This window comes from Octopus sinensis, linkage group LG2, assembly GCF_006345805.1.
Source record: "Octopus sinensis linkage group LG2, ASM634580v1, whole genome shotgun sequence".
NCBI classification, from domain to species: Eukaryota; Metazoa; Mollusca; class Cephalopoda; order Octopoda; family Octopodidae; genus Octopus; species Octopus sinensis.
This window is the reverse complement of record NC_042998.1, coordinates 175,637,512-175,662,275: the sequence shown is the minus strand read 5'-3', so window position 1 is coordinate 175,662,275 and position 24,764 is coordinate 175,637,512. Positions and strand designations below refer to the sequence as shown.

The following is a 24,764-nucleotide window of genomic DNA, read 5'->3' as shown; positions in this document are numbered from 1 at the left end:
TCTCTGATGTCATCTGACAAATACCAACCAGGATGACGTGAATCAGCCAAACTTTACCTGCTAGAAGTAGCAACTCAAATGCTTTTAAATCAGATCCCAATACTGCATGTTCAAGAACCAAATGAAGGGCAGGTTTTCAATCCCAGAATCATTCTGATTTCAAAAAGGTATAATGTGTCCATATTGAGCAAACATAGATTGAGAAACAGGGTTCCCAAATGGACAGTCAGAATTTATAATAGATTAATCTGTATTGCATATTTTGTGTTGTTTCTTAAAACATAGTTATAATAATTTGTTAGCTGAAATCAAAAGACAGTGAAACCTTTTATGTAATATGTGTTTCCCCATAGGTGGATTCACTTACATTGTCACAGATAAGCTCTGATTTTTTTTTTAACTACCTGATAAACAACTTCACTATATTATAGTGTTGTAAACATGTAACATTCTCAAATATTTTGACCTTGTTTTGGTTTCCTGTTTAAGTAAATAATAAAGTTCTGGGTTTGGCAATGGTAGACTGAGCTAATATTAAGGCATACAATCTTCAAAAGAGCGTTTAAAATTTATGTTCATACTTAATTTACTAATGTAAAAATACCTCTGTACCTACTACTCTTCATTGTGTATCATACAAACACTATTTTTGTTGCCAAGAAAGTACTGATGGTCTACAAAAGTGTATATTAGGTCAGTTCATGGCTGTTTGTAATTTGATATGGGAGAAAAAAATGTTGCAACTTAAAACCAATTACTTTTGCAGTGGTTGTCAAGAGGTGATAGCTTGGAAGAGTTTGTTGATTTGTATGACTCAGTTGTGAACATTCTTGCCAATGTAAGATGATCCCTGTGTAATGAGTTAAAAACATGTAAAAGGCATCTGTTCTATTAAAAATTTAATGATGTACAGAAACAGTGGCAGTGGAAGAAAACTACTTTCATTCAAATTTAAATAAATCCTAATAGGCTTTTCCTCATCAATGTAGGCTTACTTAAATCTCTATAGGTATGTAGACGTTTTAAGTATTTTTTCAAGCTCTCTGTATTGGAAGAAGGGAATTTGAAAACATTTCATTTTGTGACTTCAAGGTATATATAATACAACTTGAAAAATTAAGGAGATGCTTTAGAGTATGTTTTAAGGCCTCAAGAAAATACACCTACTTAACTGGGTTGATTTGGAAATAGAGAATTCAGACACTGAATCTCATAAGATGAACTTATTGATGTATGTTGAAACTGGTTTTAGCCACACAAATAGAGTTGTTTTAACAAAGCAATGAAACTGATTAAACTTAGAAGAGTGAGGTGATTTATGACTAAAATTAATTAATTTCCAACCAAATACAAGTGGCCTTGCTTATACACATCAAGCAAATCTATTCCATTAATTATGCCAGCTAATTAATTAAAAAAAATTGTTTATTTATTTGAATGTGTCTAATGTTACCCTTTATAATTATAAAGTTGTTTTTTCTCTCAGTATTACTGTCTTTATAATTATAAATATTTTTTTTGTACATGTCTGGGGTTAATAAAGGATCAAGAGTTCCATGAACGTCAAAATGTCTGGGAAACCCTGACTTAGAGGGTCAGTTTTATCAAGTTAACCTCATTAAACAAACAAGAAAGACAGTTATTCCACTAGATATTATAGCCAAAGGTACAATGTATGTAAGGTTATGTTATAAGGCTCAGACTGCAATGTTAAAACTTCAAGCATTGTGCCAAACATTTGTAGTCTTCCTTGGTAAGTTACATTACTTTGTCTGCCTCAAAATCATAAATGGTTGATTAATAATTGGAAATTTGTCCTCCTTCAATAATTCATGAGTATCTGTAAAAAATTAAGTATTGGATAAAGTCAAATGTGCTATCCTTTAAGGATTTATGGGCAAACTGCAGCCATATAGTGTGCCTAACAAAATTACCTTGAATATTTTTTAGTTGTGCAGTCTGCTTCATGATAAGCCATGTCTCATGTTGGCTCACTGCTTGAAGAAGGTCGCCTATACCCCGGGGCAAGCCCAAGGTGGTGGGGAGTGCTGAGGTGCACGTGTCCCCACCTCCTCTCAAGAAAAGAAGTGCACCTTCTACATAATGTTATTATGCTCTTTACTTTTGGAATTGTATTCCCTTCTGACCTTGTGCATTGCTTTAGAAAAATTCCTGGGACAGTGCCTGCATACCTGCTTTAAAGCATGAGGTTACTGTAAAGGCAGGGTTAATCTGTTGCCCAGTTTAGCACCATTGTCTGTCCCACATGAGGTTTTAGCTGTATACACTCCATAGCAGGCATTTGAGTCTGGTCTCTAATCTCAAGTTTCTTTGGTCAGACATTCAAGCCAATAAAAAAAAATTGTGAAAGGAAACCTTGATAGCACCGTTTTCTTAAGCATGATGTTTAACTGAAAATAGGTGCCAAGTTGCATCCATTTTTAAACGCATTTCTTCCATCTTTTTAACTGAGTTACCCCAAACCGTGGTGAGATATATATTATGGAAAACAAGATGCAGTAAGTTAAAAAGACCAAAAATTGTAACATGTCCCATCTAAATTCTCAGTCTTTTAATGGAAAGTTTGCTGTATTTCCAAGTTAAAGTTTTGGATATATAGGAAATTATTTCTAGTTTACAAACAAAAATATTTTGAATTAGAATAAATACCATAAAGTATTATTTTGTTTTATCTATCTATACAGCAAGCTCAACTTCTACTAAAGCTAGTTTTGCCTTTTATTCCACACAGGGTTTAATAAATTGCATACCAGTGATGTGATATGGCCTATTTAGTCAACTTTCTCCTCCTCATAAATTTCTGGCCCTCTGCTAATATGTGAGAAATCATTATTTAATGAAGTTGGATATTGTTTCAAGATAGTGTGTGTGTGCATGTAGCATTTTCTTTTTTGTTCAGATTTCTGATTATCTCTCAGTTACAAATAAGTCAAATGTTTTACATTTTTTTCAGGAAACAGAGGAATTTGAAAAGGAAGGCAAGAAGCTTGCAAAGTGAGTTAATTGTTGTTGGTGTTGTTGTTTAGGATTGGCCTTGGTCTTATTTTCAAGTCTATAGTGAAAATCTGGGTTGTGTCAATGCAAGGTTGAGCTTCCCAACTTGCATTTTCTGTGTTATACTGTCTTGTTGGAAATGATCAAAGCCATTCCAGCTTTGGCCATCCTATTTTTTGTTTCAGGCACAGTGAATCTAGGGCTGCATAACCTTAAAGGAAAGCATATATTGCAATTTAAAAGATGTTTGGCTATTATTTCTAGCTGGTCAAATGACCATGTAGAAGCTTTCTCATAGGTTCAAGAGTGAGTTGGATGTATGTTTGCCAATTAATTACCAAAAAGGTAATGAAAGTTTTAAATGAAACTTAAATTGGTAGCAGCATAGTTTGTTTAAAATATTGGTCAGTCACACTCAGCTGTGTAAATTGTATGACATCAACAGGTATTTGATATAATAAATTGTTGAACTTTTAGATAACCTTCATCAGATGTGATTGGTTGACCCATTTGATGCTTGCCTATTATAATTCATCTCACAGAATTGTTTCTCAAACGACATGAGAAAAAGTTTGCTATACAGCAATTCTATTTAGAGAAAGTGTGATCCACATACAATTAGTAACCACTACCACCACCACCACCAGTTTCTTTTAATTACCATAAATTCCCAACTCCTAAGATGCTACAATTGATAAGACACACTTTATAGTTAGGACATTTTTGACACTTTATAAAAATATCAGAATTCATTGAGGTAGATTTTCTATAGCCAAATGCTCTTCCAACCAAACCCAACCTGTTTTCAAGTAAAGTATAATTTCCTTATAAGTAGTCATGTTTTGAAGGAAGATTGGAAATGAAGTGCACCACTTGCATGACAGGCACACTTGCTTAGAACTATCATGCAATGTCAAGGCAAGGAGACTGTAACACACACACACACACACACACACACACGTGTGTACATATATGTGTGTGTGTGCGGTGGCACATAAAATGCACTGTTTAAGCGTTGGACCTCGCGGAGGTAGTGACAAATGACCAAGACCTTCAGTGATGTATCATGCTTGTGTAGACCTGTCAAGCTAAGCGAGACCGTGGTCATGGCTGATGCTAGTATCAAGTCAATGGTGCCAGTGGCATGTAAAAAAACACCCACTACACTCTCAGAGTGGTTGGCATTAGGAAGAGCACCCATCCAAATCAGATCAGAACCTGGTGCAGCTTACCAGTTATTAGTCAAACCATCCAGCCCATGCCAGCATGGAAAGCAGACGTTAAATGATGATGATGATGGTGATGGCGTGTGTGTGTGATGGGCATCGTCTCAGTTTCTGTCTATAAAATCCATTCACCAGGCTTTGGTCAGTCCAGGTCTATAGTAGAAGACACTTGTCCAAGGTACCACACAGTAGAACTCAACCTGAAACCATGTGATAGGGAAGTAAATTTCTTACCACACAGCTATGCTTGCACCTGTGTGTATACAGTAATCCCTCGACTATCACGGGTGTTATGCTCCAAAACCCAATACAATAGGTAAAAATCCACAAAGTAGACACACTACTGGACTATATATTTTTGTAATTATTTTTATAATTTACTTATATTTCATCATCATCATCATCGTTTAACATCCACTTTCCATATTGACATGGGTTGGATGGTTTGACTGAGGTCTGGTAAGACTGTAGGCTGCACCAGGCTCCAATCTGATCTGGCAATGTTTCTACAGCTGGATGCCCTTCCTAATGCCAACCACTCGGAGAGTGTAGTGGGTGCATTTTATGTGCCACCGGCATAGGAGCCAGTCAGAGGGCACTTGCATCGACTAATTGCTAAGCTGTAATCTCTACATAAGTGAGATTCGTAAGTTCTCCCATGAAAATTTACATCCTATAACTTATCCATGATGTAAGATTAAAAAGAGAAAAAATCCATGTCATTGTTAACATTTTTACTTTTTGTTCAGTCTTTTGAATCTTTCTCCTTAAAAATAAAATAAACATCTCTTATTTCTTTCTTTTTTTTATTTTCATTTCAGGCTCGAGGAGATATCTCGGAAACTTGAAGAGGCTTCTAAAAAGTACTCAGAGACAGCTTTAAGTGAGTATTTATAACAGCATTTTACATTTATGCCCTGCATCTAAAATTAGAAATAGTTAAGTTGATGAATTTTTAGGACAGTTTAGAATTATATTCTATTATGTTAATTATTTACCCAGATGTTTATAGTTTGTTAGGCAGGTAGTGGTATAGTATCTATTATCACCAGGGTGATATTTCGATATGAGCACAATGTATATCACTTCTTAAAGCATGTGTATTTGTTTGCTTCTGAAGAAGATTGTCGCTTTCCATAAATTTTTTATTAGTTTTTTACACATGTAGGGTGGGGGGAAAGGGGATCTTTTGAAGTTATCATAAAAGCGAAAGTGACAGAGAATGCACGATTGGATCAGGGAAGTTCTTTTGAAGTTGGTGTGCCATGCACATGCGTGCTTGCGTGCATGCATGCATGTTTGATTGATTGATTGATGGGGTGTGTGAAACAGAAAGTATGGTGTGAATGTGAAGTTCTTTTGTTAGTGTGTGTGAAGCAACAGAGAGAGAGAGAGAGAGAGAGAGAGAGAGCAATGGTGCTGGTGTGTGAGTATGTGAAAGAGAGAGAGAGAGAGATAACTGAAATTTTTTTATTCACATTTTGCAGTGAGTGAATGTGTGAGTGATTGACAGAGAACAAGAGAGAGAGAGAGAGAGAGAAAGGATATGTATGTATGAATGCCTTCAGTGACACACAGGCACACAGATATATATATATATATATATATATATATATATATATATATATAACATAGATGGATATATATACATAAATGTATATATATATATATAACGGGAAGCTTTATGAAAATAGACAAAAGACGAAGGCAGGTGGAAAACAAACAAACAATTGTATTAGTATGGCGCTCAGGAAATATAAATAAAACAAGTCTTTAACGTTTTGAGCCTACGCTCTTCAACAGAAAGATACACAGAGAAAAAAAACACAGAAAGAAGGAGAGAAAAAAATGCGTGCAGTAACTAACGAATTAACATGGCGATCCATGTATGTATATATGTATGCATATATTGATGTATATATAATGCGTATATGGTTGTGTGTATGTATATTTTATGGCAGTGAATTGGCTGAATGAACATAATCATCATCATTTAATGTCCATGTTACATGCTGGCAGAGACTGGATAGTTTGACAGGATCTGATTGGTCCAAGGACTGCTCTGAGCTCTACTGTCTGCTCTGGTGTGGTTTCTATGGCTGGATGCCCTTCTTAATACCAACCACTTTACAGTTTGTACTGAGATCTTTTCTCACGCCACCAGGACTAGTGAGGTTACCATGTAGCATGCAAAACTATGAACCCCAAATGGTGGGGTTCAACTTTATGCTAAGGGTTGAAGGGTTAAAGTATGAGAGGAGGTGGTGGTGGACAGAGCAGTTCCTTGTTGTGGAGTAGCTACGTGGCTACTCATATTTAGAAGAGAAGGTGAGAATGATCAGTAAGCATTCTGCAAAGAGATAAACATTGGTGATGAGGTATCCATGTAGAACATCACGGTATGAGGTAAGTTAAAGTGAGTGAGGACAGATGAACTAGGAGTGTGAGTGTGAATTTGCCAGAGTGCATGATAGATCAAGGGCTGGAGGAATGAGATAGGAGGGGAGATGGACAACAACTGTAAAGATTGTATATAGTTGAAGGATAGATGTAGGGCACGATAGACAAGTGGTGGTGCATGACAAATGATGTATGAGTTGGGGAAGATAGAGGAATGCAGAAGAGAATGGAGGGTGGGGAAAGAATTGCAGAGCAGTAATGATGATACAGTTGACAGGGAGAGAACAAGGGGCAGGAGCAATGAATGAGAGAGATAATTGGGTCCAGTGGCAATGGGAATGAATCAGTGTAATGTGTGAATAGAGAGAATATTAATGGATGAAGAATGGCTAACAGGTGAAATGGTTCGGCTGGCAAACACGATTGTTTACAGTATGGAGTTACTGTTCTTTACGTTCTAAATTCAAATGCTACAAGGGTCAGCTTTGCCTTTTGTCCTTCCTGAATAAGTACTAATCAAATATCTGGGTCAGTATCCTTGTTATATCCTGCTCTGTAATTTGAGACCAGAGAAATCATTACCACTATCATCAAGAATAATGTAGCTTCTTTTCCATGCAACTTTCTTATTAATGTAACCTTATTAAACTAATTCTTTTTTTTTTCAAGACTTACAATATGTTTCTGTTTCACAGATCTAAGTAAATGTGAACAGAGAATCACACAAGATTTAATGGCCAGTGCATTATGTAAGTCAGAATCAGAATTAAAGCATCACTGTGAAGAGTGGGATAATTCAATTGTCAAGTTGAACCCTCATATGCAAGAAATGGTAAGTAATCTCTTATTATAAAAGGCAGATTTTATCTGCCACCCTTTGTATCTTATAGAAATCTACAATATAGGATTTCTTCAATTACAATTTACCTAGCATTTTTAAGAGTAGAATGCATCGGGTCGTGCCAGGTCCAGTTTTTAAAATTTCAACCCCAATTAAGCAAAATTTAGAGAAAACTCACATTGTGGTGTCTAAGTCAAATGCTTCTCTTAGTGTGGCCTACACCACACGCACACGCACGCACACAGTGTGCAACGAATAAAGTGAAAGTAATTCACTTTTTGTAGTGAGTGACTCTTTCATTCTGCCACTTCCTCTTTACACACATAGACACGCAAATATATAAATAAAATTGTAAGCTAACGTGTGTGTGTGCGTGTGTGTGTGAGTGTGTGTGTGTGTGTGTGTGTGTGCGTGTGTGTGTGAGGGTGCGTGTGTGTGTGTGTGTGTGTGTGCGTGTGCGTGAGTGTGTGACAGGAAAGTTTTTTAGGACGAATATAAGACCTATATCCAAGTAGCAGAAAGATCGCCCAAAAGTGTATATAGATATTTAAATGTATTTATATATTCATCTATACACAGATGTATGTATAATGTGTGTGTATATATTTCCATAGAGGTAACCTTTCACTCCATACAAAGTTTTTTAGGACGAATATAAGATCTAAAGTATATACAAGTAGCAGAAAGATCGCCCAAAAGTGTATATAGATATTTAAATGTATTTATATATTCATCTATACACAGATGTATGTATAATGTGTGTGTATATATTTCCATACACGTAACCATTCACTCCGCACAAAGTTTTTTAGGACGAAAATAAGATCTAAAGTTATCTCTAAGTAGCACAAAGATCGCCCAAAAGTGTATATAGATATATAAATGTATTTATATATTCATCTATGCACACATGTATGTATAACGTGTGTGTATATATTTCCATAGAGGTAACCATTCACTCCATACAAAGTTTTTTAGGACGAAAATAAGATCTAAAGTTATCTCTAATAAACAGAAAGATCGCCCAAAAGTGTATATAGATATTTAAATGTATTTATATATTCATCTATACACAGATGTATGTATAATGTGTGTGTATATATTTCCATACACGTAACCATTCACTCCGCACAAAGTTTTTTAGGACGAAAATAAGATCTAAAGTTATCTCTAAGTAGCACAAAGATCGCCCAAAAGTGTATATAGATATATAAATGTATTTATATATTCATCTATGCACACATGTATGTATAACGTGTGTGTATATATTTCCATAGAGGTAACCATTCACTCCATACAAAGTTTTTTAGGACGAAAATAAGATCTAAAGTTATCTCTAATAAACAGAAAGATCGCCCAAAAGTGTATATAGATATTTAAATGTATTTATATATTCATCTATACACACATGTATGTATAATGTGCGTGTATATATTTCCATAGAGGTAACCATTCAATCCATACAAAGTTTTTTAGGACGAAAATATTTATATATAAAAGAAAGGTTGTGTGTCTGTCTACTCCGATTTAGATTCCTAACTACTCCCACATTTTGCGATGCAGTTTAACCAAAACCGGGTATCTTATAGTCGTGATTCATATCGAGCCCTTCTGGGTATTAGCGCGCGTCTACGATGAGTCTATGATTTTACAAATAATTTACCATCATTTTTTTCCATTTTAATGCATATTTTTTTTAATAAACGGAAGTAACTCTCAAACTTCACACCAATATACATGCTCATATGCGACGTAATATCACATCAGCAGCATTTCCTCACACCCTCATTGCACTTGGTGAAGGAAAAATACCAGGGGATGAAAATGGTAATATTGCCATCGATTCCATTTGTACCATTGTTAAGATGCCTTCTGATCTCAGAGATGCAGTGTTCCCAGATCTACAAGCTAATTATCAGAATATAGATTGGATTGGCAAAAAGGCTATACTGGCCCCGAGGAATAAAACTGTTCACCATATTAATGATGAAATGCTAAAACTCATTCCTGGGGAAGTCTATGTATATCAGTCTATCGATACAACTCCTGACCCAGAGGACGTCATCAACTATCCAATAGAGGTACTCAATTCCTTTGAGCACCCCGGACTACCACCACACTTTCTCAAACTTAAAGTTGGTGCCCCTATAATGCTCATCAGAAATTTGGTTCCCCCAAAACAATGCAATGGCACACGTTTGATCGTTAAGTCCTTATCTCCCACCGTAAACTTATATCAATATTTGCCTGAATAATCATCATAATTCAGTGCAATCATTAACAGTACTTTCAAGCAATTCAGCCCCGAGCAACGCCGGGCAATTTTGCTAGTTAATTAATATTTGAATAATTATGATGAATAAAAATGAAACTTGTTTGAGATTAAAGAACATGAGAAAATGATTTTAACTAGAACAATTAATACAAATTCTGTTGTGTCTGGGGAGAGTCATTCTCTTTTAGTGCCTTATAATTTAACACACTCACGGGTAAAATTTCCGCTTATGTCTTTTTTATTTTTCTAAAGGATCTTGCAAACCAAATCCCAAAACAAAACTAATACAAGCCTTCTCTGTTTGGATATCAGTGAGGATAATTTTTTTTTTAGTATATTAAGGTGCTGAGGATTTTCTCAAACAGACTCCTGTATTTAGAGGTACATATTTGATATGTCAAGGAAATGAAGCCATTATGCTGAGTTCTTTATCAATGACCAATTCAAATTATTATTCATCTCTATAGACAATGCCCCATTCTTCTAAACTACATCCAAGATTAGATTTTTCCTTCAGCATTAAAAATTACTTCAACCTTGAACAACTTTTCAAATCGTAAATATCTTTTACTCTAGATGACATTAAAAAATATCTAAGATTCTTCAGTCACAAAAACTAAAACCATTGTCTTTATTTACATTTGCTTTAGGGTTGATGAATTAAGTATCCGTAGAACTCTGGGGTCAAGGTAATCAACTAACCCCTTCCCTAAAAAAAGTTCAGGCCTTGTACTTTTAGTAAAAAAAATTATTTCTACTTTTACTAGCAGTCATCTCACTTCCTAAATTTGGGTGTACCAAAGCTGACTATAAGAAATGTCACTCCTGTTTAACTTAAATAATTCCTTGAAGAAAACATAAAAATAAGTTACGCTTCATGATTGTATGGTTGATATTCAAAGTAGTTATATCCAGATATAAAATGACTAACCTTAGTATTTCATAAAATATCTGTATTTTCAAAACCTTGTTACTCATACAGCCACAGGAAATGTAATTCAGAACTGTAAAGTCCTACTACAATTGTTTTTATGATCTCTGTAAAGAAATTGTTGGGAATTTTTTCTTTTCATTTTTTAATCATAAGTTTGTTGTTACTTAGTACAATTTAAAGTATTGTTAAGAGTTTTACATGGGGATAGGGTTTTTGTCTGTCCCATTTCTCTGGTTGAATTTTAACAATTAAGTACAGCACAGTTACACAATACTCTCTGTACTCCTGCTACTTACAGTGGTAAACTGTAACTCTGTTGTGACCATAGATGAGGAAGTGAACCAGTGGTTAATAGTGCTTATGTCCCCTCTTGTCCTTTCTATTCCACGTGTATGTGAGAGAGAGACAGAGAGGGGAGGGGCAAGCTCCTTTCAGTTTCTGTCTAGTAGATCCATTCACAAAGCTTTGGTGACCCAAGTTTATCGAAGACACTTACTCAAGATGCCCTCTAGTGAGACTGAATCGAAAACCATGCGATTAGGAAGCAACTAATTTGCTATGCAGTGTAATCGAACTCAGAACCATGTAGTTACAAATTGTTCTTCTTAACCACAAATCCTTGCTTGTAGTCAGTAGTTAGTTTACTGTCAAGAAGTGAGGTTGGCACTTTGGGACAGAACCTTTTATTAGAGAGTGAAACGTTAGTAGATTATATATGACAGAAAGAGCAAAAGAGAGAAAGCATTGATTGCTTCTGTTTAGAGAGTGAATTTGTATCTTTATGCAACCACATTTGTTAAATCATGCCATTCAATAAATAATGCATTTGAAAAAATATGGACTTGAATATTTCAACTTGTATCATTTTTTTTTTCTTTTGTAAAATACTTTCTTTTTTTTTTACATTCTGATAGAATTCCAACATCCAAAAGATGCTGGTGGAACCCATTGAAAAGTAAATGCATTTTCTTCAACTTGTCTATTATTGTAAATCTGATGTTCCTGGCATTTGTTAATATTTGTTTCTGTTGATGTTGTATTTTAATATTGGCACAAGGCTACATACATAAAAGGTGTGTGTGTGTGTATTAATGTGTACTGTGCATTTCAGGTCACAAGGCCAGCTTTGGTAGATGAGTACAGTTTTTCATGCTGGTGTTTTTTTTAGTCAAAAAATTATACAGTAGCTTCTCTGCAAGTATATACAGACGCTTTCCTTATCACTACTTTATTGATATCTTGTAAAGTTGATGTATTTTGGGGATGCTTTTCGTGCTAAGAATATAAACTTCTTTTGCTTAGATAGAGAATTTTGTAGTTGATCGTATCAACTATAATAAAATCTTACTGATATTTGTGTTAAGAACTCTGGAGATATCAAACTTAATACATGTTAGTAATGCCAAATTCACCTGATTTTACTGAAGGTGGTTGAATGAAAACTATTTCCTCTTGTAAGATGCATTGCTGTTTCTTATACAGTAATAAGTCTCAACTTGTGGGTTACAATATAACCCTGAATATGTTGCAAAGTTTTTTGAAATATTTCATAAATATTTTAAATCATTTGATTTTGCTTTTGAAATATTTTATAAAACATTAAATGTTCGGTAATTTATTATTAACAAACCAACACAACATTGACTGCAAATGGAATCAAAAATATTTCCTCAACAAAGATATTAAATAAGTTTATTCAATTTTTGGAAAAATTATATATATATTTTTTTCATTTAAATATTTTAAAATGATTACAGAATTATTTACTGAAATGAGTCACAATAATGAAAGATTGACAACCCCTGTTTTATACTATGAAGATCACTACTTAGAAGTTAAGATTCTGAACAACATAAGTTCAACCACTGAGCTTGTTGTACTTTTCCAACTAACAAAAACAAGTTCCACATGCACTAAATGATTCAGTGGTTAAATGATAGAAAAATCATGTTTTGAAAAGTAATCATTTAAACAGTGTGCTTTATTTTGTTTTTGTTTTTCTTGAACATTTTTCATTTATTTTTTTCTATAAAATTTCAGAAGTGAGATGTCAAGTTTTTACTTATATTCAACATTAAAATGAATTCATTTTATTGAAAAATACGTCACATTAAAATTTTGTTGCTTCCGTAATATTAATAATACTGTTTCTTGTCACTACAGGTTTAGTAATATATTCCCCTGTATTCATGAGACTAAGAAAAAGTGGGAACAATCTTTCGGGGTTTGTACTGTTATTTACCTATCTTTTTATGCTTTATTCCAGGGGTCAGGGAACTTTTTTAACCAATTACCCCAAAATATATTTACGCCGACATTACCCACTTAATTTGGAAGGAAGAAAATCATAGTCTTTGAATTCAAAAGGTTTTTTGAATCTATTTATTTGGAGAATTCAATTATAAATATGAAAAGTATAAAACAAATGCAATAGAATTAATTAATATCCTCATTGTGAAACAAGGATTTTTCTGGAGACTGTTTCACTTCATGTTTTGGAGAAATGATATTATATTTTTGTTACAACTACATCAAAATTGGGTTATTTTGATGCCAGAGTAGTTTGGTTATAGTCTTTGGGGTCCAGTTAATTATTCTGCTTTGTTTTTATGTTCTTTAGAGTGTAAAATCCTTGTTTGCAACAAGATTGTTGCAAAAGCAGCAACTTTTTGACTGCCTCCTCGTGCCAGGAGAAAAATATCCTTCCTAACAAGGCGCATGTTTTTTCATATCATTTTACTTATGTCTAATGAGTCCTCATTACCACCAAGAATTTCATTTATACCCCACAGAGTAATTTACCCTGGTTACCGACTCCTGCTTTATTCTATTTAGAATCTCCCTGATTCTAAATACTTATCTGGAGAAAAATATATATCATAAAGGAACTTTTTAAAACACAAAAATGTCTCACATTTAGAAGCCTAAACCCCAATTGGTTACATCACATCAATGTCTTACTGATTAAAACATCAATAGCTTCTGGAATTTGGTTAAATTAGGAAAAAGAGGAATCTGATGTTTCAACACTGTCTCGTTGTCTGAGAAAGAAAATGAAAAATTTTTTCAAATGACAGTTTCTAGATTTCAGATTCTTCTTCTTCCTTCCTCATAAACTTAGCAAAACTCACAAATTTCACTGTATATTTTTTACCAACTCATAGATGTGGACATGGCAGTGTGATAAAATGTTTGCTTCCCAAACACATGGTTTCAGGCTCAATCCCTTTGCATGACACCTTGGGCAAATGTGAATAGATTTGATAGAAAGAAATTGAAAGAAGCCTTTCATATATATATATATATATATATATATATATATATATAGGTTAATCCAAACGGGAAAACAGAAAAAACAACAACACGTGGAACAATTACAGTATTATTATTATTAGGCGCTCAGGAAAATGGAAGAAGGAGGGTATGACATTTCGAGCGGAGCTCTTCGTCGGAAACATAGGAGAAAGAAAGATCCCGAGACGGGAGGACAGAGGAAAAAAAATTGCAGGTAGTCTTCACGAGGTCACATGCATATATATATATATATATGCATGTGTTTATGTTACTGTCTCCTTGCCTTGACTTTGTATGATTATTGGGCTTATTTTAGTTTCCATCAACCAAATTCACTCACAAGGCTTTGGTCAGCTCAGTACTATAATAGAAAACACTCACCCATGGTGCCACACAGTTGGACTGAACCCAAAACCATGTGATTGGGAAGCAAACTTTTCAACCACAATCATACTTGTGCCTATTCAAGATTAGGATTATATTTTCACTAATTTTGTCCAGAGGGCTGTGGCTACACTAGGCCATTGGTTGAAGTAATCTCCAATCATCTGTGAACTTTGTTCTTTATATCTAAACCCCATTATCAATGATTTTCACTGATTAATGATTCTGTTTGCTTCAGGAATTCAAAAGATGTGAAGTTAAGGTCAAAAAGTACCAAGAACGTGAACGTACTGGAGACAATATTGTTAAGCTAAATCAGGTATTGTTCACTTGTTATCTTTGCAATGTTTTTATTATAATCTCCACCAAATCTTTACGTAATTGACAAAAATGTTAATCTTGAAGAAAATACTTTGCAGCTTGTTTCAATGCTTTATGTTGTGAGTTCATGTCACACCAATGTTCATTTTGCTTTCCATCTTTCCAGAGTTGATAAAATAAAGTTCTTGTCTAGAGTGATAGACTAACTGAATTGTTAGTGTTGAGCAAAATACCTTGTGGTATTTGGTCTGGACCATCCTGTTCCAAGTGCCCAGGCAGGTGTGGTCAACTTCTTTGTAGCTTGTATTTTATAAAAAATATCTGAAGAAAGGTAACAGCAAACTGTCTTCCTATTCTCTCATGATAATTCCATATGAAACACATAACTTATCAAGGAAAACACCATGTGTCATTCATTAACCTGATAGCAGAAGGAAGGATCTAGTCAATATATCTGAAATACAGCAAGTATCTCAACTCAGCAGTGGTTTCAAATATTCTCAGCCCTAACTGCATTTTCTCCCATATGTTCAATACTGTTAAAAACATACGAACAAATGGTATAAACTTGTGTTTATCACAGTTTATCCTATATTTGTTCCCTGTATATCATAAGTAGTAATACTTATTTCTTTACAACCCACAAGGGGCTAAACACAGAAGGGACAAACAAGGACAGACAAATGGATTAAGTCGATTATACCGACCCCAGTGCGTACCTGGTACTTATTTAATCGACCCCAAAAGGATGAAAGGCAAAGTCAACCTCGGCGGAATTTGAACTCAGAACGTAGCGGCAGACGAAATACCGCTAAGCATTTCGCCCGGCATGCTAATAATAATACTATTAAATATAGCAATGACTAAAAAACTATACTGGAAGAAGACTGGATGATGATAATCTACGTGGAGCTCTAAACTCAACAGTAGCAATCATACATCCATTTGCGTGTGCTCACATGCACACACACACACACACACACACTGAGCTTCTTTCAGTTTCTGTCAACTAAATTCACTCACAAGGTTCTGGTTGGCCTGAGGTTGTAGCAGAAGACTCCTGTACCACACAATGATACTGAACCTGAGACCACACATTTAGGGAACAAGCTTCTTAATCACACTGCCATGCCTACAAAAAATAAGACTTTCGGTTGAAGAGCCCATTTGTCATAGAATTAATAAACTGCATATGAATCTAACATAGCTTCCTTCTGTTTCTCTTACTGTTACCTTTGTTTCCCTGTTGAACTAACAGATTCCACTCTGATCTATGGTTGAAAGGATATCTGTTTACTTTAGTCTCCCTATTGAACTAACAGATTCCACTCTGATCTATGGTTGAAAGAATATCTCTTTACTTTAGTCTCCCTATTGAACTAACAGATTCCACTCTACTTCATTGGTGGGTGAATAGCTGTGAGAATTTATCTATATATGCAATAGTGTACAAAGTCTACACTTTCAAAACTATTATTCTCATGTCAGCATAAGAAAATGGATAAAAGATAGAAGATATTGTTTAGAAAGCCATTGGACTCTGAACCTCAGGAGAGGTAAAAGATTTCAAATCTACATTTGGGCTGTTTGTTTAGTCCCTGACAGCTGTGATCAAGCAAACATATGATTCAAAGGCTTTCTGTCTTATTTTCATGTATGGTTTATCCACCACTACATTATCGAGTATGTCTTTTCTTCTTGCAAGACAGAAGCTGATTTCAAGGACCTTTTAAGTGCTATATCTAGCCAGATCACCTGGCAACTAGTCTTAAGCTAGTGTTCATCAGTGATGTTAACAAACATCAATTGTACCTTAATCAAAGATACTATAATGAAATAGAAGGTTTAGATACCTGTGGAATATCTCATTCTCCCATTATAATTGTTTCGTAGTTCAAGGAGCTGGAATGGGTCGCCGATTTGTGACGTCCATATGAAGTGAGGTGATGAGAATGGCTCCTCAGTACATCACACAGTTGGTACAATAAATATAAATAGAACAATGCATATATGTGCCAGAGGTAAATAAGAGACACAACCGGGTAGTATGTTTAAGGGAAGATTTATTGGTATGTTAACATGTGTAATCATATATGCGTCATATATACAGAATAATAGACAGGCCATCATAAGAATAAGATGTATGCATGTGTATGTAGGCTTAGATGTATGCACGTTAAGAACATACAAGGATGGCAATGAAGAAGAGACAGTGAAAGAGTCTATAGCCATTGAAGTGAGGACTAAGTTCATAGACACAAGGATGATAAACACCAGTTTGTAGTCAATTGTACATGATAGTTGAAATACTGTATCAATAAGTTGCGGCAATGATGCAGAGCTGGTTGTGGTACATGTCGTACATGAAGTTGTGGCTGTGGTGCTGCTGCCAAGCTCACTTGGTACAAGAGTTCTCACAAGATGTACATTCACTGTTGATCCATGGTGAAGCAGTTCATGAACAGTGCAGTGTTGTAACTTGGGTGTGTACTTAGAGAGATGTTGACGTTAGGACAAATGGTGGTGATGGGGATGGAGGTCACTGAATGCTGTTGGATGAAGTTGATGAGTCTCCACGTGGCTGCTGTTGTGTTGTCACTGGAACTGGTGGTGTCTTGTGTGGTCAGTGGCTAAACCTTAAAAGGTCTGGAACCAGATGACATCGAGACAAAAAAAGTGAGGTTTTTTACAAGGAGTTGTAGGCTCAGCTGAGGTAGAAAACAGGCTGTCACATGTGATCTTATTTGAAGGCTGTGATTGGTTGGTTTGCATATTGACACGTGAAAGAGCAAGAGATGAATTGCACCAATACCAACCAATCAGAGTAGTGGACACAACAGGGTCCAAAATGCAGCCAAAGGCTTGCTGTTATCTACTATGTTCGTATGTATGTATATATAATAGAAAGGAGAGGAATTTCACTCAAGTGTACGCTACTATACCAATTTCTTTTTTATCTTTATACACTCTGTATATACTGGGTCATCCTGTAAATAATGCGATTTTTATGCTTCTTTTATTTTTCAAAATTAAGATAAACAAAGTTCTTTTTTAATCTAAAATAAACTCCTTCATTTTCTACAATGCTCTTCCATCTATCTGGTTGACTTGCAAGACCCTCTTCCAAAATTTACTTGTCCGTGATGAAAAATACTCTTCCAGTAGACCTCATCTACAGAATTCATATTTTTCCTATCCAAATAATTTTGAAGACTACAGAATAAATGATAATCAGACAGGGCAATGTCTGGCAAATATGGTAGGTGAAGCATCATTTCAAACTGCTCCAGCCTTTGAAAAGTCATCCTTCTGTATGTGGCCAAGCATTATTCTGATGGAAGAACACCTTTTGTCTTGAAACCAAAAATTGTCATTTTTCTTCTAACGCTGACTTAAGCCGCTCAAGCTGCTTATGATAGATCTCCTTTGTTATCGTTTGGTTTGGGTTTAAAAGTTCAAAGTGGACTAAACCTTTGTAGGATTGTTATCTATCTATGTGTGATATCTGCACTTGTTGGGTGCTTCACACATTTCCCTACAATGTTGTAGAAAGGAATGAAATGGCAGGAACATGAATCTCTGAACAAATAACAATGATAGTTTATTTTTTCACCGAAGGAGATATTTCATCGCTGGACATCAGAAGCGTGAAAACCAGGGATAGGAAACAGCAGAGTTGGATTAAATCTCCATGGTTGAAACAGTCTTCACCACCCACCACGTCTGGTTCACCTCCGCTCGGAGCCTTGCCGAGTCATATCTTAATTTGTCGACCGCCAAGAGCCAAGAGATCGAATAGCGAGAAAAGCTAACTGCTGCTGATTACTGTGCATGCGCATAAGGGGACTTCTGGCAGGCCTACCGGAAGACACCAAACATTGCACATGGCATCTAAAACCTGGCGTCACTACACCTTTCATATCCCACCAAACAGATAACATTACCTTACATAGGTGAAGGCCTTCTTTAACTTGGGGTGCCGTTGTTTCTCCTTTACCTACCCACTGTCTTTGGTGCTTGACATTTTTATAGAGAACCTATTTCTCATCAGCAGTTACTATTAGGGTCCAAAAAAGGTACATTCGTGAAAAGAGCACACATTCACTCTTTGTGTGCAATTAGACTTGGAAAGTTTGTGATGAACCCATTGACCCAATTTTCTGACTTTTCCAATGGCACGCAGGTGTTGATGACCAAATCCAAGCTTCTGCACTAGTTCTTCAACAGTTATAATGGGATTTTGTTCCACCAGGGTTTACAGGACGCCATTGTCAAGCTCTACAGATCTTCCAGGAGAAGGCTTGTCTTCTAGACTGTAGTTTCCAGCTGGGAATTTCTGGAACCACCGTTGACACTGGTTTACACTTATTGTCCGATCCCCATATACTGCATTAATATTCCTCACACTTTCCATTGCATCGTTGCCTTTATTGAACTCATAGAGCAAAACATTTCAAATATGCTCCTTTCTCACTTTCATTATAGCTTTGAAAAAAATAACTGTTAAAATTGAACTGCACTCTTCAAAACCTGCACTAAGAATAAGTACAAAGTAAAATTACTACCTGCTTTTATAGCAAGTCGATGCAGGTAGTTGATCCCATCTACCTCTGACTTTTAGTTCATGCAATTGCAAAAAACTGTATTATTTATGCGATGACCCAATACTTTGTCTTTTAAACAAGTGATTATTCTGTTTTTTTTTGGTTTTTTTTTTGGGTTCTTTTTTTTATGTTAAATTCTATCAGCACCAGAAATCCTTGATGCCAGTCAAAGAAGAGTTCAATAAACTACACACAGCCTTAAAGGAAGGTATACCTAAACTAAATGATCACCGAATTAGTTACTATCAACCATGTATTGAAGCATTAATCAAATCTCAGGTTGGTTTCATATTATGAGATTTTAACACACACACACACACACTTGTACCCATGTTTGTGCTTTTCTATACTTGAATGGGTCAGATGAGAGATGTTGAGACTATTTTTTAGTGCTGGATGCCCTTCCTCTCAACAACACTCACATGTTTCTGAACAAAGTAATATTTCCCCATGGTCAGACATGTTTTCACAGAAAAGTAATTGTATGACAGTGATAATGCTTTACGACTAACAAACATACATACATGCACATGCACGCGTGCACACACACACAAACATACATAATGGGCTTCTTTCAATTTCCTCCTATTACACCCTCTCACAAAGCTTTAATCATCCAAGGCTATTATATGAATCACTTGCCTAAGGTGCCGAACTATATGATTGGGAAGCAAATGTCTTAACCACACAGCCATCATCATCATCATTATTTAACGTCCATTTTCCATGGGTTGGATGGTTTGACTGAAACTGGTAAGCTCTAGGGCTATGCCAGGTTCCAATCTGATTTGGCATGGTTTCTATGGCTGGATGTCCTTCTTAACGCCAACCATTCCAACAGTGTAGTGGGTGCTTTTTATATGCCAATGGCATGGGTACCAGTTAAGCATATATATTATGCATATATTTGTAATTTGTATTACTTGGAAAATAGGTATGGGTTGGTAACAGAAAGAGTATCTGGCCATAGAAAATCTGTCTCAGGGAAGTTTCATTTGACCCATGATGCCAACAATTGAAAAATCATCATCATCATTGTTTTAATGTCCACTTTTCCATGCTTGCATGGCTCAGACAGAATTCATTGAGGTAGATTCTTTTTACAGCATCATGTCAGTCCTCATCCACCTGACCTCCAATCAAAGAAGCAATCTAACCATGACCATTCCCTTTTTTTTAATATATTAAGCACTGTTTCTAGCAAGCTGATTGACTGCATAGAAGCTCCCTCATTGGTTTCAGTGTTGATCCTTAAGTGTGTAGGAAGTGTCTTAATGTGTGTATATGCCAGTGTATGTATGTGCATCAATGTAAGTGGTGTGTTCTCATGGAGATTATTGAGACAGAAGACTACAGAGCGATGGTCAAGTGGAGGTTACTCTGTCATGTTTAGATAGTCTCCTTAGTTGTGATTTGGTTGGAGAAGTGAGTACTGAGGTTAAAGGAGGTTGGGGATATTTAATTAGGATAAATCTGTCATTGCTTAAAGAAATCAATAAAGAAGGTTTTAATCATTGACTCTTTTTTTTTTTCTTTTTTTTCTACAGGCTGCCTACAACTCTGAATGTTACAAAATCTATAGTGAGTTAGCTGGCCATCTTGCCCCAGAGACATACACTAGTGAAGAATATGGCAACAGAATACAACAGAAACTTTCAGATATAAAGGCATTAGCCATAGTTGGCTGATTAATTACTTAATATTAATTAATATTAAATCAAAAAGAGATTTTATATGAGGGAAAAAAAAATCAAATACCTTTTTATATAATGAATGAAGTTTATTCATATGAAATCCACTGAAGAAATCCATTTTAAACATTGGACTACTTTAAATTTGGCAAACTACTAACTATTGGAGTGACTCAATAACAAAGATTGTTCTACACATTTGTTGTTTCATAAATGTCATCACATTACTTTTATCATGAAATTTTCATCCTGTAAAATATGATACTGTAGAAATGAATGCATCATGTAATCGACTTAATCCCTTTGTCTGTCCTTGCTTGTCCCCTTGTGGGCAATAAAGAAATAAGAAATAAATGCCTCAGATTGTTTATCACATGTGCCAGATCTTGTAACGCATGCCCTAGATTGTGAGATGTATATCTCAGATTGTTGTGCATTTGCTAGATTATGAGATGAATGTCCCAGATTGCGAAATGCAGGTTCCAAGATTGTAAAATATGTATTCATTGATGAGAAAAATAAAATGCTGACATGATCTGAAGACCATCATTATATCAGCGATGGATTTATCTTGTAGTAATTGCAACACATGTTGCAGGTCTTACTTTTTTAAGGATTCAGAACTAAATCTTTTATTACTATAGTACTATACTGCCTTCAGCCTTTTTGAACCACTGGGTGTTTTAGGTTGATCCAATACTCATACTCCTAAGATCCCAAACAATTTTAAATTAAACAAATTACAGAAGTCAAATTAAAAGGCAATTGTAAATGGACAGATTTGAGTTATTTTTTGTTTTATTTTTCTTCTTTGATACATTAAACTCATCATACAATAATTGAGCTTAATTGTTATTGATGTTGTCTCCCCACCCATAGGTGATTGTTTCCATCAGTATAACCAAAGTAGAATCTCTGCTGGTGAACTCATGCAATTGGTAATGTTTGTTGATGGAAAAATTGACAAGGTCAAATTCAGATTGGTGGGTTTCTCCCATAGTCAATTCGATCCCATCCACTCTCAATGTTTTCATTGTCTTCACAGATTGAGAGGTGAAAGAGATTGTCAGTCAATGTCATGGCATGCCCTGGGCGGTATTTGATTTTGGAATCATATCCCTGAATTTTCTGGAGCATCCTTTGTAGTTGGGGTAGTACTTGAAGACGGGGTTTTTTTTTGCAATCACTTCCAGGGATAGTGGCCTGTGATGATTTCAAATGGATGTCTGTAAAGGTATGTGTGGAAACGGGTGATTCCAAATACCACAGCTAGCATTTCATGATCGATATTTGGGTAGTTTGACTGAGTTTTGTCAAGGGCTTTCGATGCAAGGTTTGCCATCTTGTATGATAGTTGCTCCAAGTCCTTTCAAAGAGCTGTCTACCTCAATTTGGAGTTAGCTAGGATTTTCAAGTAAAAAAAGAAAATGACTAGCATGAACTTTGTAAATACTATCTGTACATGGAATAGTAAAAATATACGAGACTTTCATAAATATAGAGATGTAACAGTTATAGCTATTAATATCCAAACTGCAGTAATGAAGCTTTTGTTATTGTATTCAAAACTGATTCTCTTATTCGAGAGAGAATGCTAATAAGCAAAAAGAAGGAAAAGACATACACACATACATATGTGTGCGTCTAATGTGATACTTAGGCAGAACCTTGTGTGACAAAGTTGCAAATAAACAATACCACTCGCCCAAAACCCCATGCAATTGTATGGAGACCTCATTGCTTTGAAACTAACTCCTTAAACATTCAGCCATACTGCACCTACCTACCTACATGAAGGCTGCAAACTTGTGTTTGAGTATTGCCAACACCTGATCGAAAGTCCCACATTGGCGAAAGCTACGACTAGCCATTTTTATGATAGGTCTTACGTTTTTTTCAAGCAATGCCTGCGCATGAGGATATTTTTTTTTTTTTTATAGTGGAGAAGGGATTTGCACAAATCCAGTCATACTCTCTGAACATGGACAACATAAACTCGAAAAGAAGAACTTGCCAACATCATTGAATATTGTCCATGTTACAGGTTTTCTCTTGGAGAGTCCCTCTCCTAGAGGCATGTGACAACAAGAGAGGAGCCTTCTGCTCCCAGTGGCCCAACCACATTCCTGGACACCAACCCAGCTATTCCCATGTCCCCACGCATACATACACATGTATACATATTGTCAGATGGCCTTTGACTGCTCATGAGCTCTTCCCCATTTGACAGGTCTTATTTTTCGTCCTGGAGGGTGTCCAACAATCACCCTCCTCACCAAGCAAGCTTGATGGGGTCACCAGTTTAGTCGCCGACCATGCATGCATACATACATACATACATATCATTTATACAATATAAATTTAGTTTCATAACAGCTGTAGTGGATGGTATAGCAAAAGCTGTCGAGGCAGCAGATGAAATAGGCATGTGGATGACATCAAAGTAAAACAATGGGAAAGCATCGGATTATGGTTTAAATAACTTATTTAATCAACACTTGCATTTACGTGTTGTATACACCAGAAAATTCACTACATGACATTACCAAATTGCTTCGAGTTGGCGAAGTAGAAAAATAAACAGGGGAAATACTGTGTTGATGTGATGAGGTAGAACCAGTATGTTTTGTGTCTGTGTATGCATTGGTCATTCGGTCGTGTCTGTTTACGTTCCGCAACTGCTAAAGTGTTGGGTCGTTCATGCTGAATATGTAGTTCTATGTTGGCTGCTTGACTGGCGCAAGTTAACTGCTGGCTGTCTGCTTGTCTCTTGACAGATATCCTGGTGACGTCTATCGCACACACACACACACACATACTCGCTAACATGTCAAAAACTATACTGAGCAGAGTATACCAAAGTCTAAGCAAATGCAACTTGTTTATTATAATAACTGGGCAAAAAGACAGAAAAGAAGGCAGGAAGAAAGAACGAAAGAAAGAATGAATGAAAGAAAAAATGAAAGAGAGAAAGAACCTTCAGACAAGTTAGAGAGGACTCTACAAATATTTTCTTTAGCGCTGGTGATATCATAAAATGAACCCAGCCACTCTATGAAGTAATTAGTCATAGGAAGACCATACAACCACCAAAAAAGAAACATGCCCAAACCACTAACTTGATCGAGTTTCTTTACTGATATACGAACCAGGTGACGAACAGAGTAACAAGACTTTGTAGGTTCCGTTCGAACCCTTTGCCTTTCATCCTTTCGGGGTCGATAAATTAAGTACCAGTTACGCGCTGGGGTCGATGTAATCGACTTAATACCTATGTCTGTCCTTGTTTGTCCCCTCTGTGTTTAGCCCCTAGTGGGTAATAAAGAAATAGGTATACATACGTATTTACACACACACACACACACACACACACACACACACACACAACCGTGTGTATGTGAAAATCGTATTGTTGATTTAATCAGATAGGTTTGAATCAAGAAATATAATCAACTAAATCGATTCCAGTATCTAGAAGATACCCTACACTTAACGACTGGAAATATGAATGACAAAGTTCGCTGATGAGATCATAATAATACTGAAACATAATTGCCTCGGGTATTTCCAAAATTCCCCCCACCCCTTTTCCTGCATAAATATTTCAAGTTAGCTTTTTAATGCTTCACTTTGTTATAAACTTAATATAATAAACTTAACATAATAAACTTAACCGAAATAGGTTGCTACCAGCTCCATCCTATCCAGAATGTATAGTTGTTTTTGTTTTGTTTTCTTTTTCGTTAACTCCAATAGTATAAATACAAAGTAAACTATTT

The 24,764-nt window shown here is 35.6% G+C and overlaps 1 protein-coding gene across 1 annotated transcript in view; it reads left to right on the top strand.

Annotated features, from left to right (window-relative positions):
* LOC115227657 (bridging integrator 3-like) overlaps window positions 1-21,035 on the top strand; it is a 38,119-nt gene extending 17,084 nt beyond the window's left edge. Inside the window, exons 4-11 of the mRNA XM_036500761.1 lie at window positions 2,975-3,015; window positions 5,063-5,124; window positions 7,337-7,473; window positions 11,606-11,646; window positions 12,855-12,915; window positions 14,608-14,688; window positions 19,439-19,573; window positions 20,842-21,035. Of these exons, the coding sequence (XP_036356654.1) occupies window positions 2,975-3,015; window positions 5,063-5,124; window positions 7,337-7,473; window positions 11,606-11,646; window positions 12,855-12,915; window positions 14,608-14,688; window positions 19,439-19,573; window positions 20,842-20,982 (699 nt within the window). The 3' untranslated portion in view covers window positions 20,983-21,035. The remainder of the gene's footprint in view (window positions 1-2,974; window positions 3,016-5,062; window positions 5,125-7,336; window positions 7,474-11,605; window positions 11,647-12,854; window positions 12,916-14,607; window positions 14,689-19,438; window positions 19,574-20,841) is intronic.
* Window positions 21,036-24,764: the final 3,729 nt, after the last annotated feature.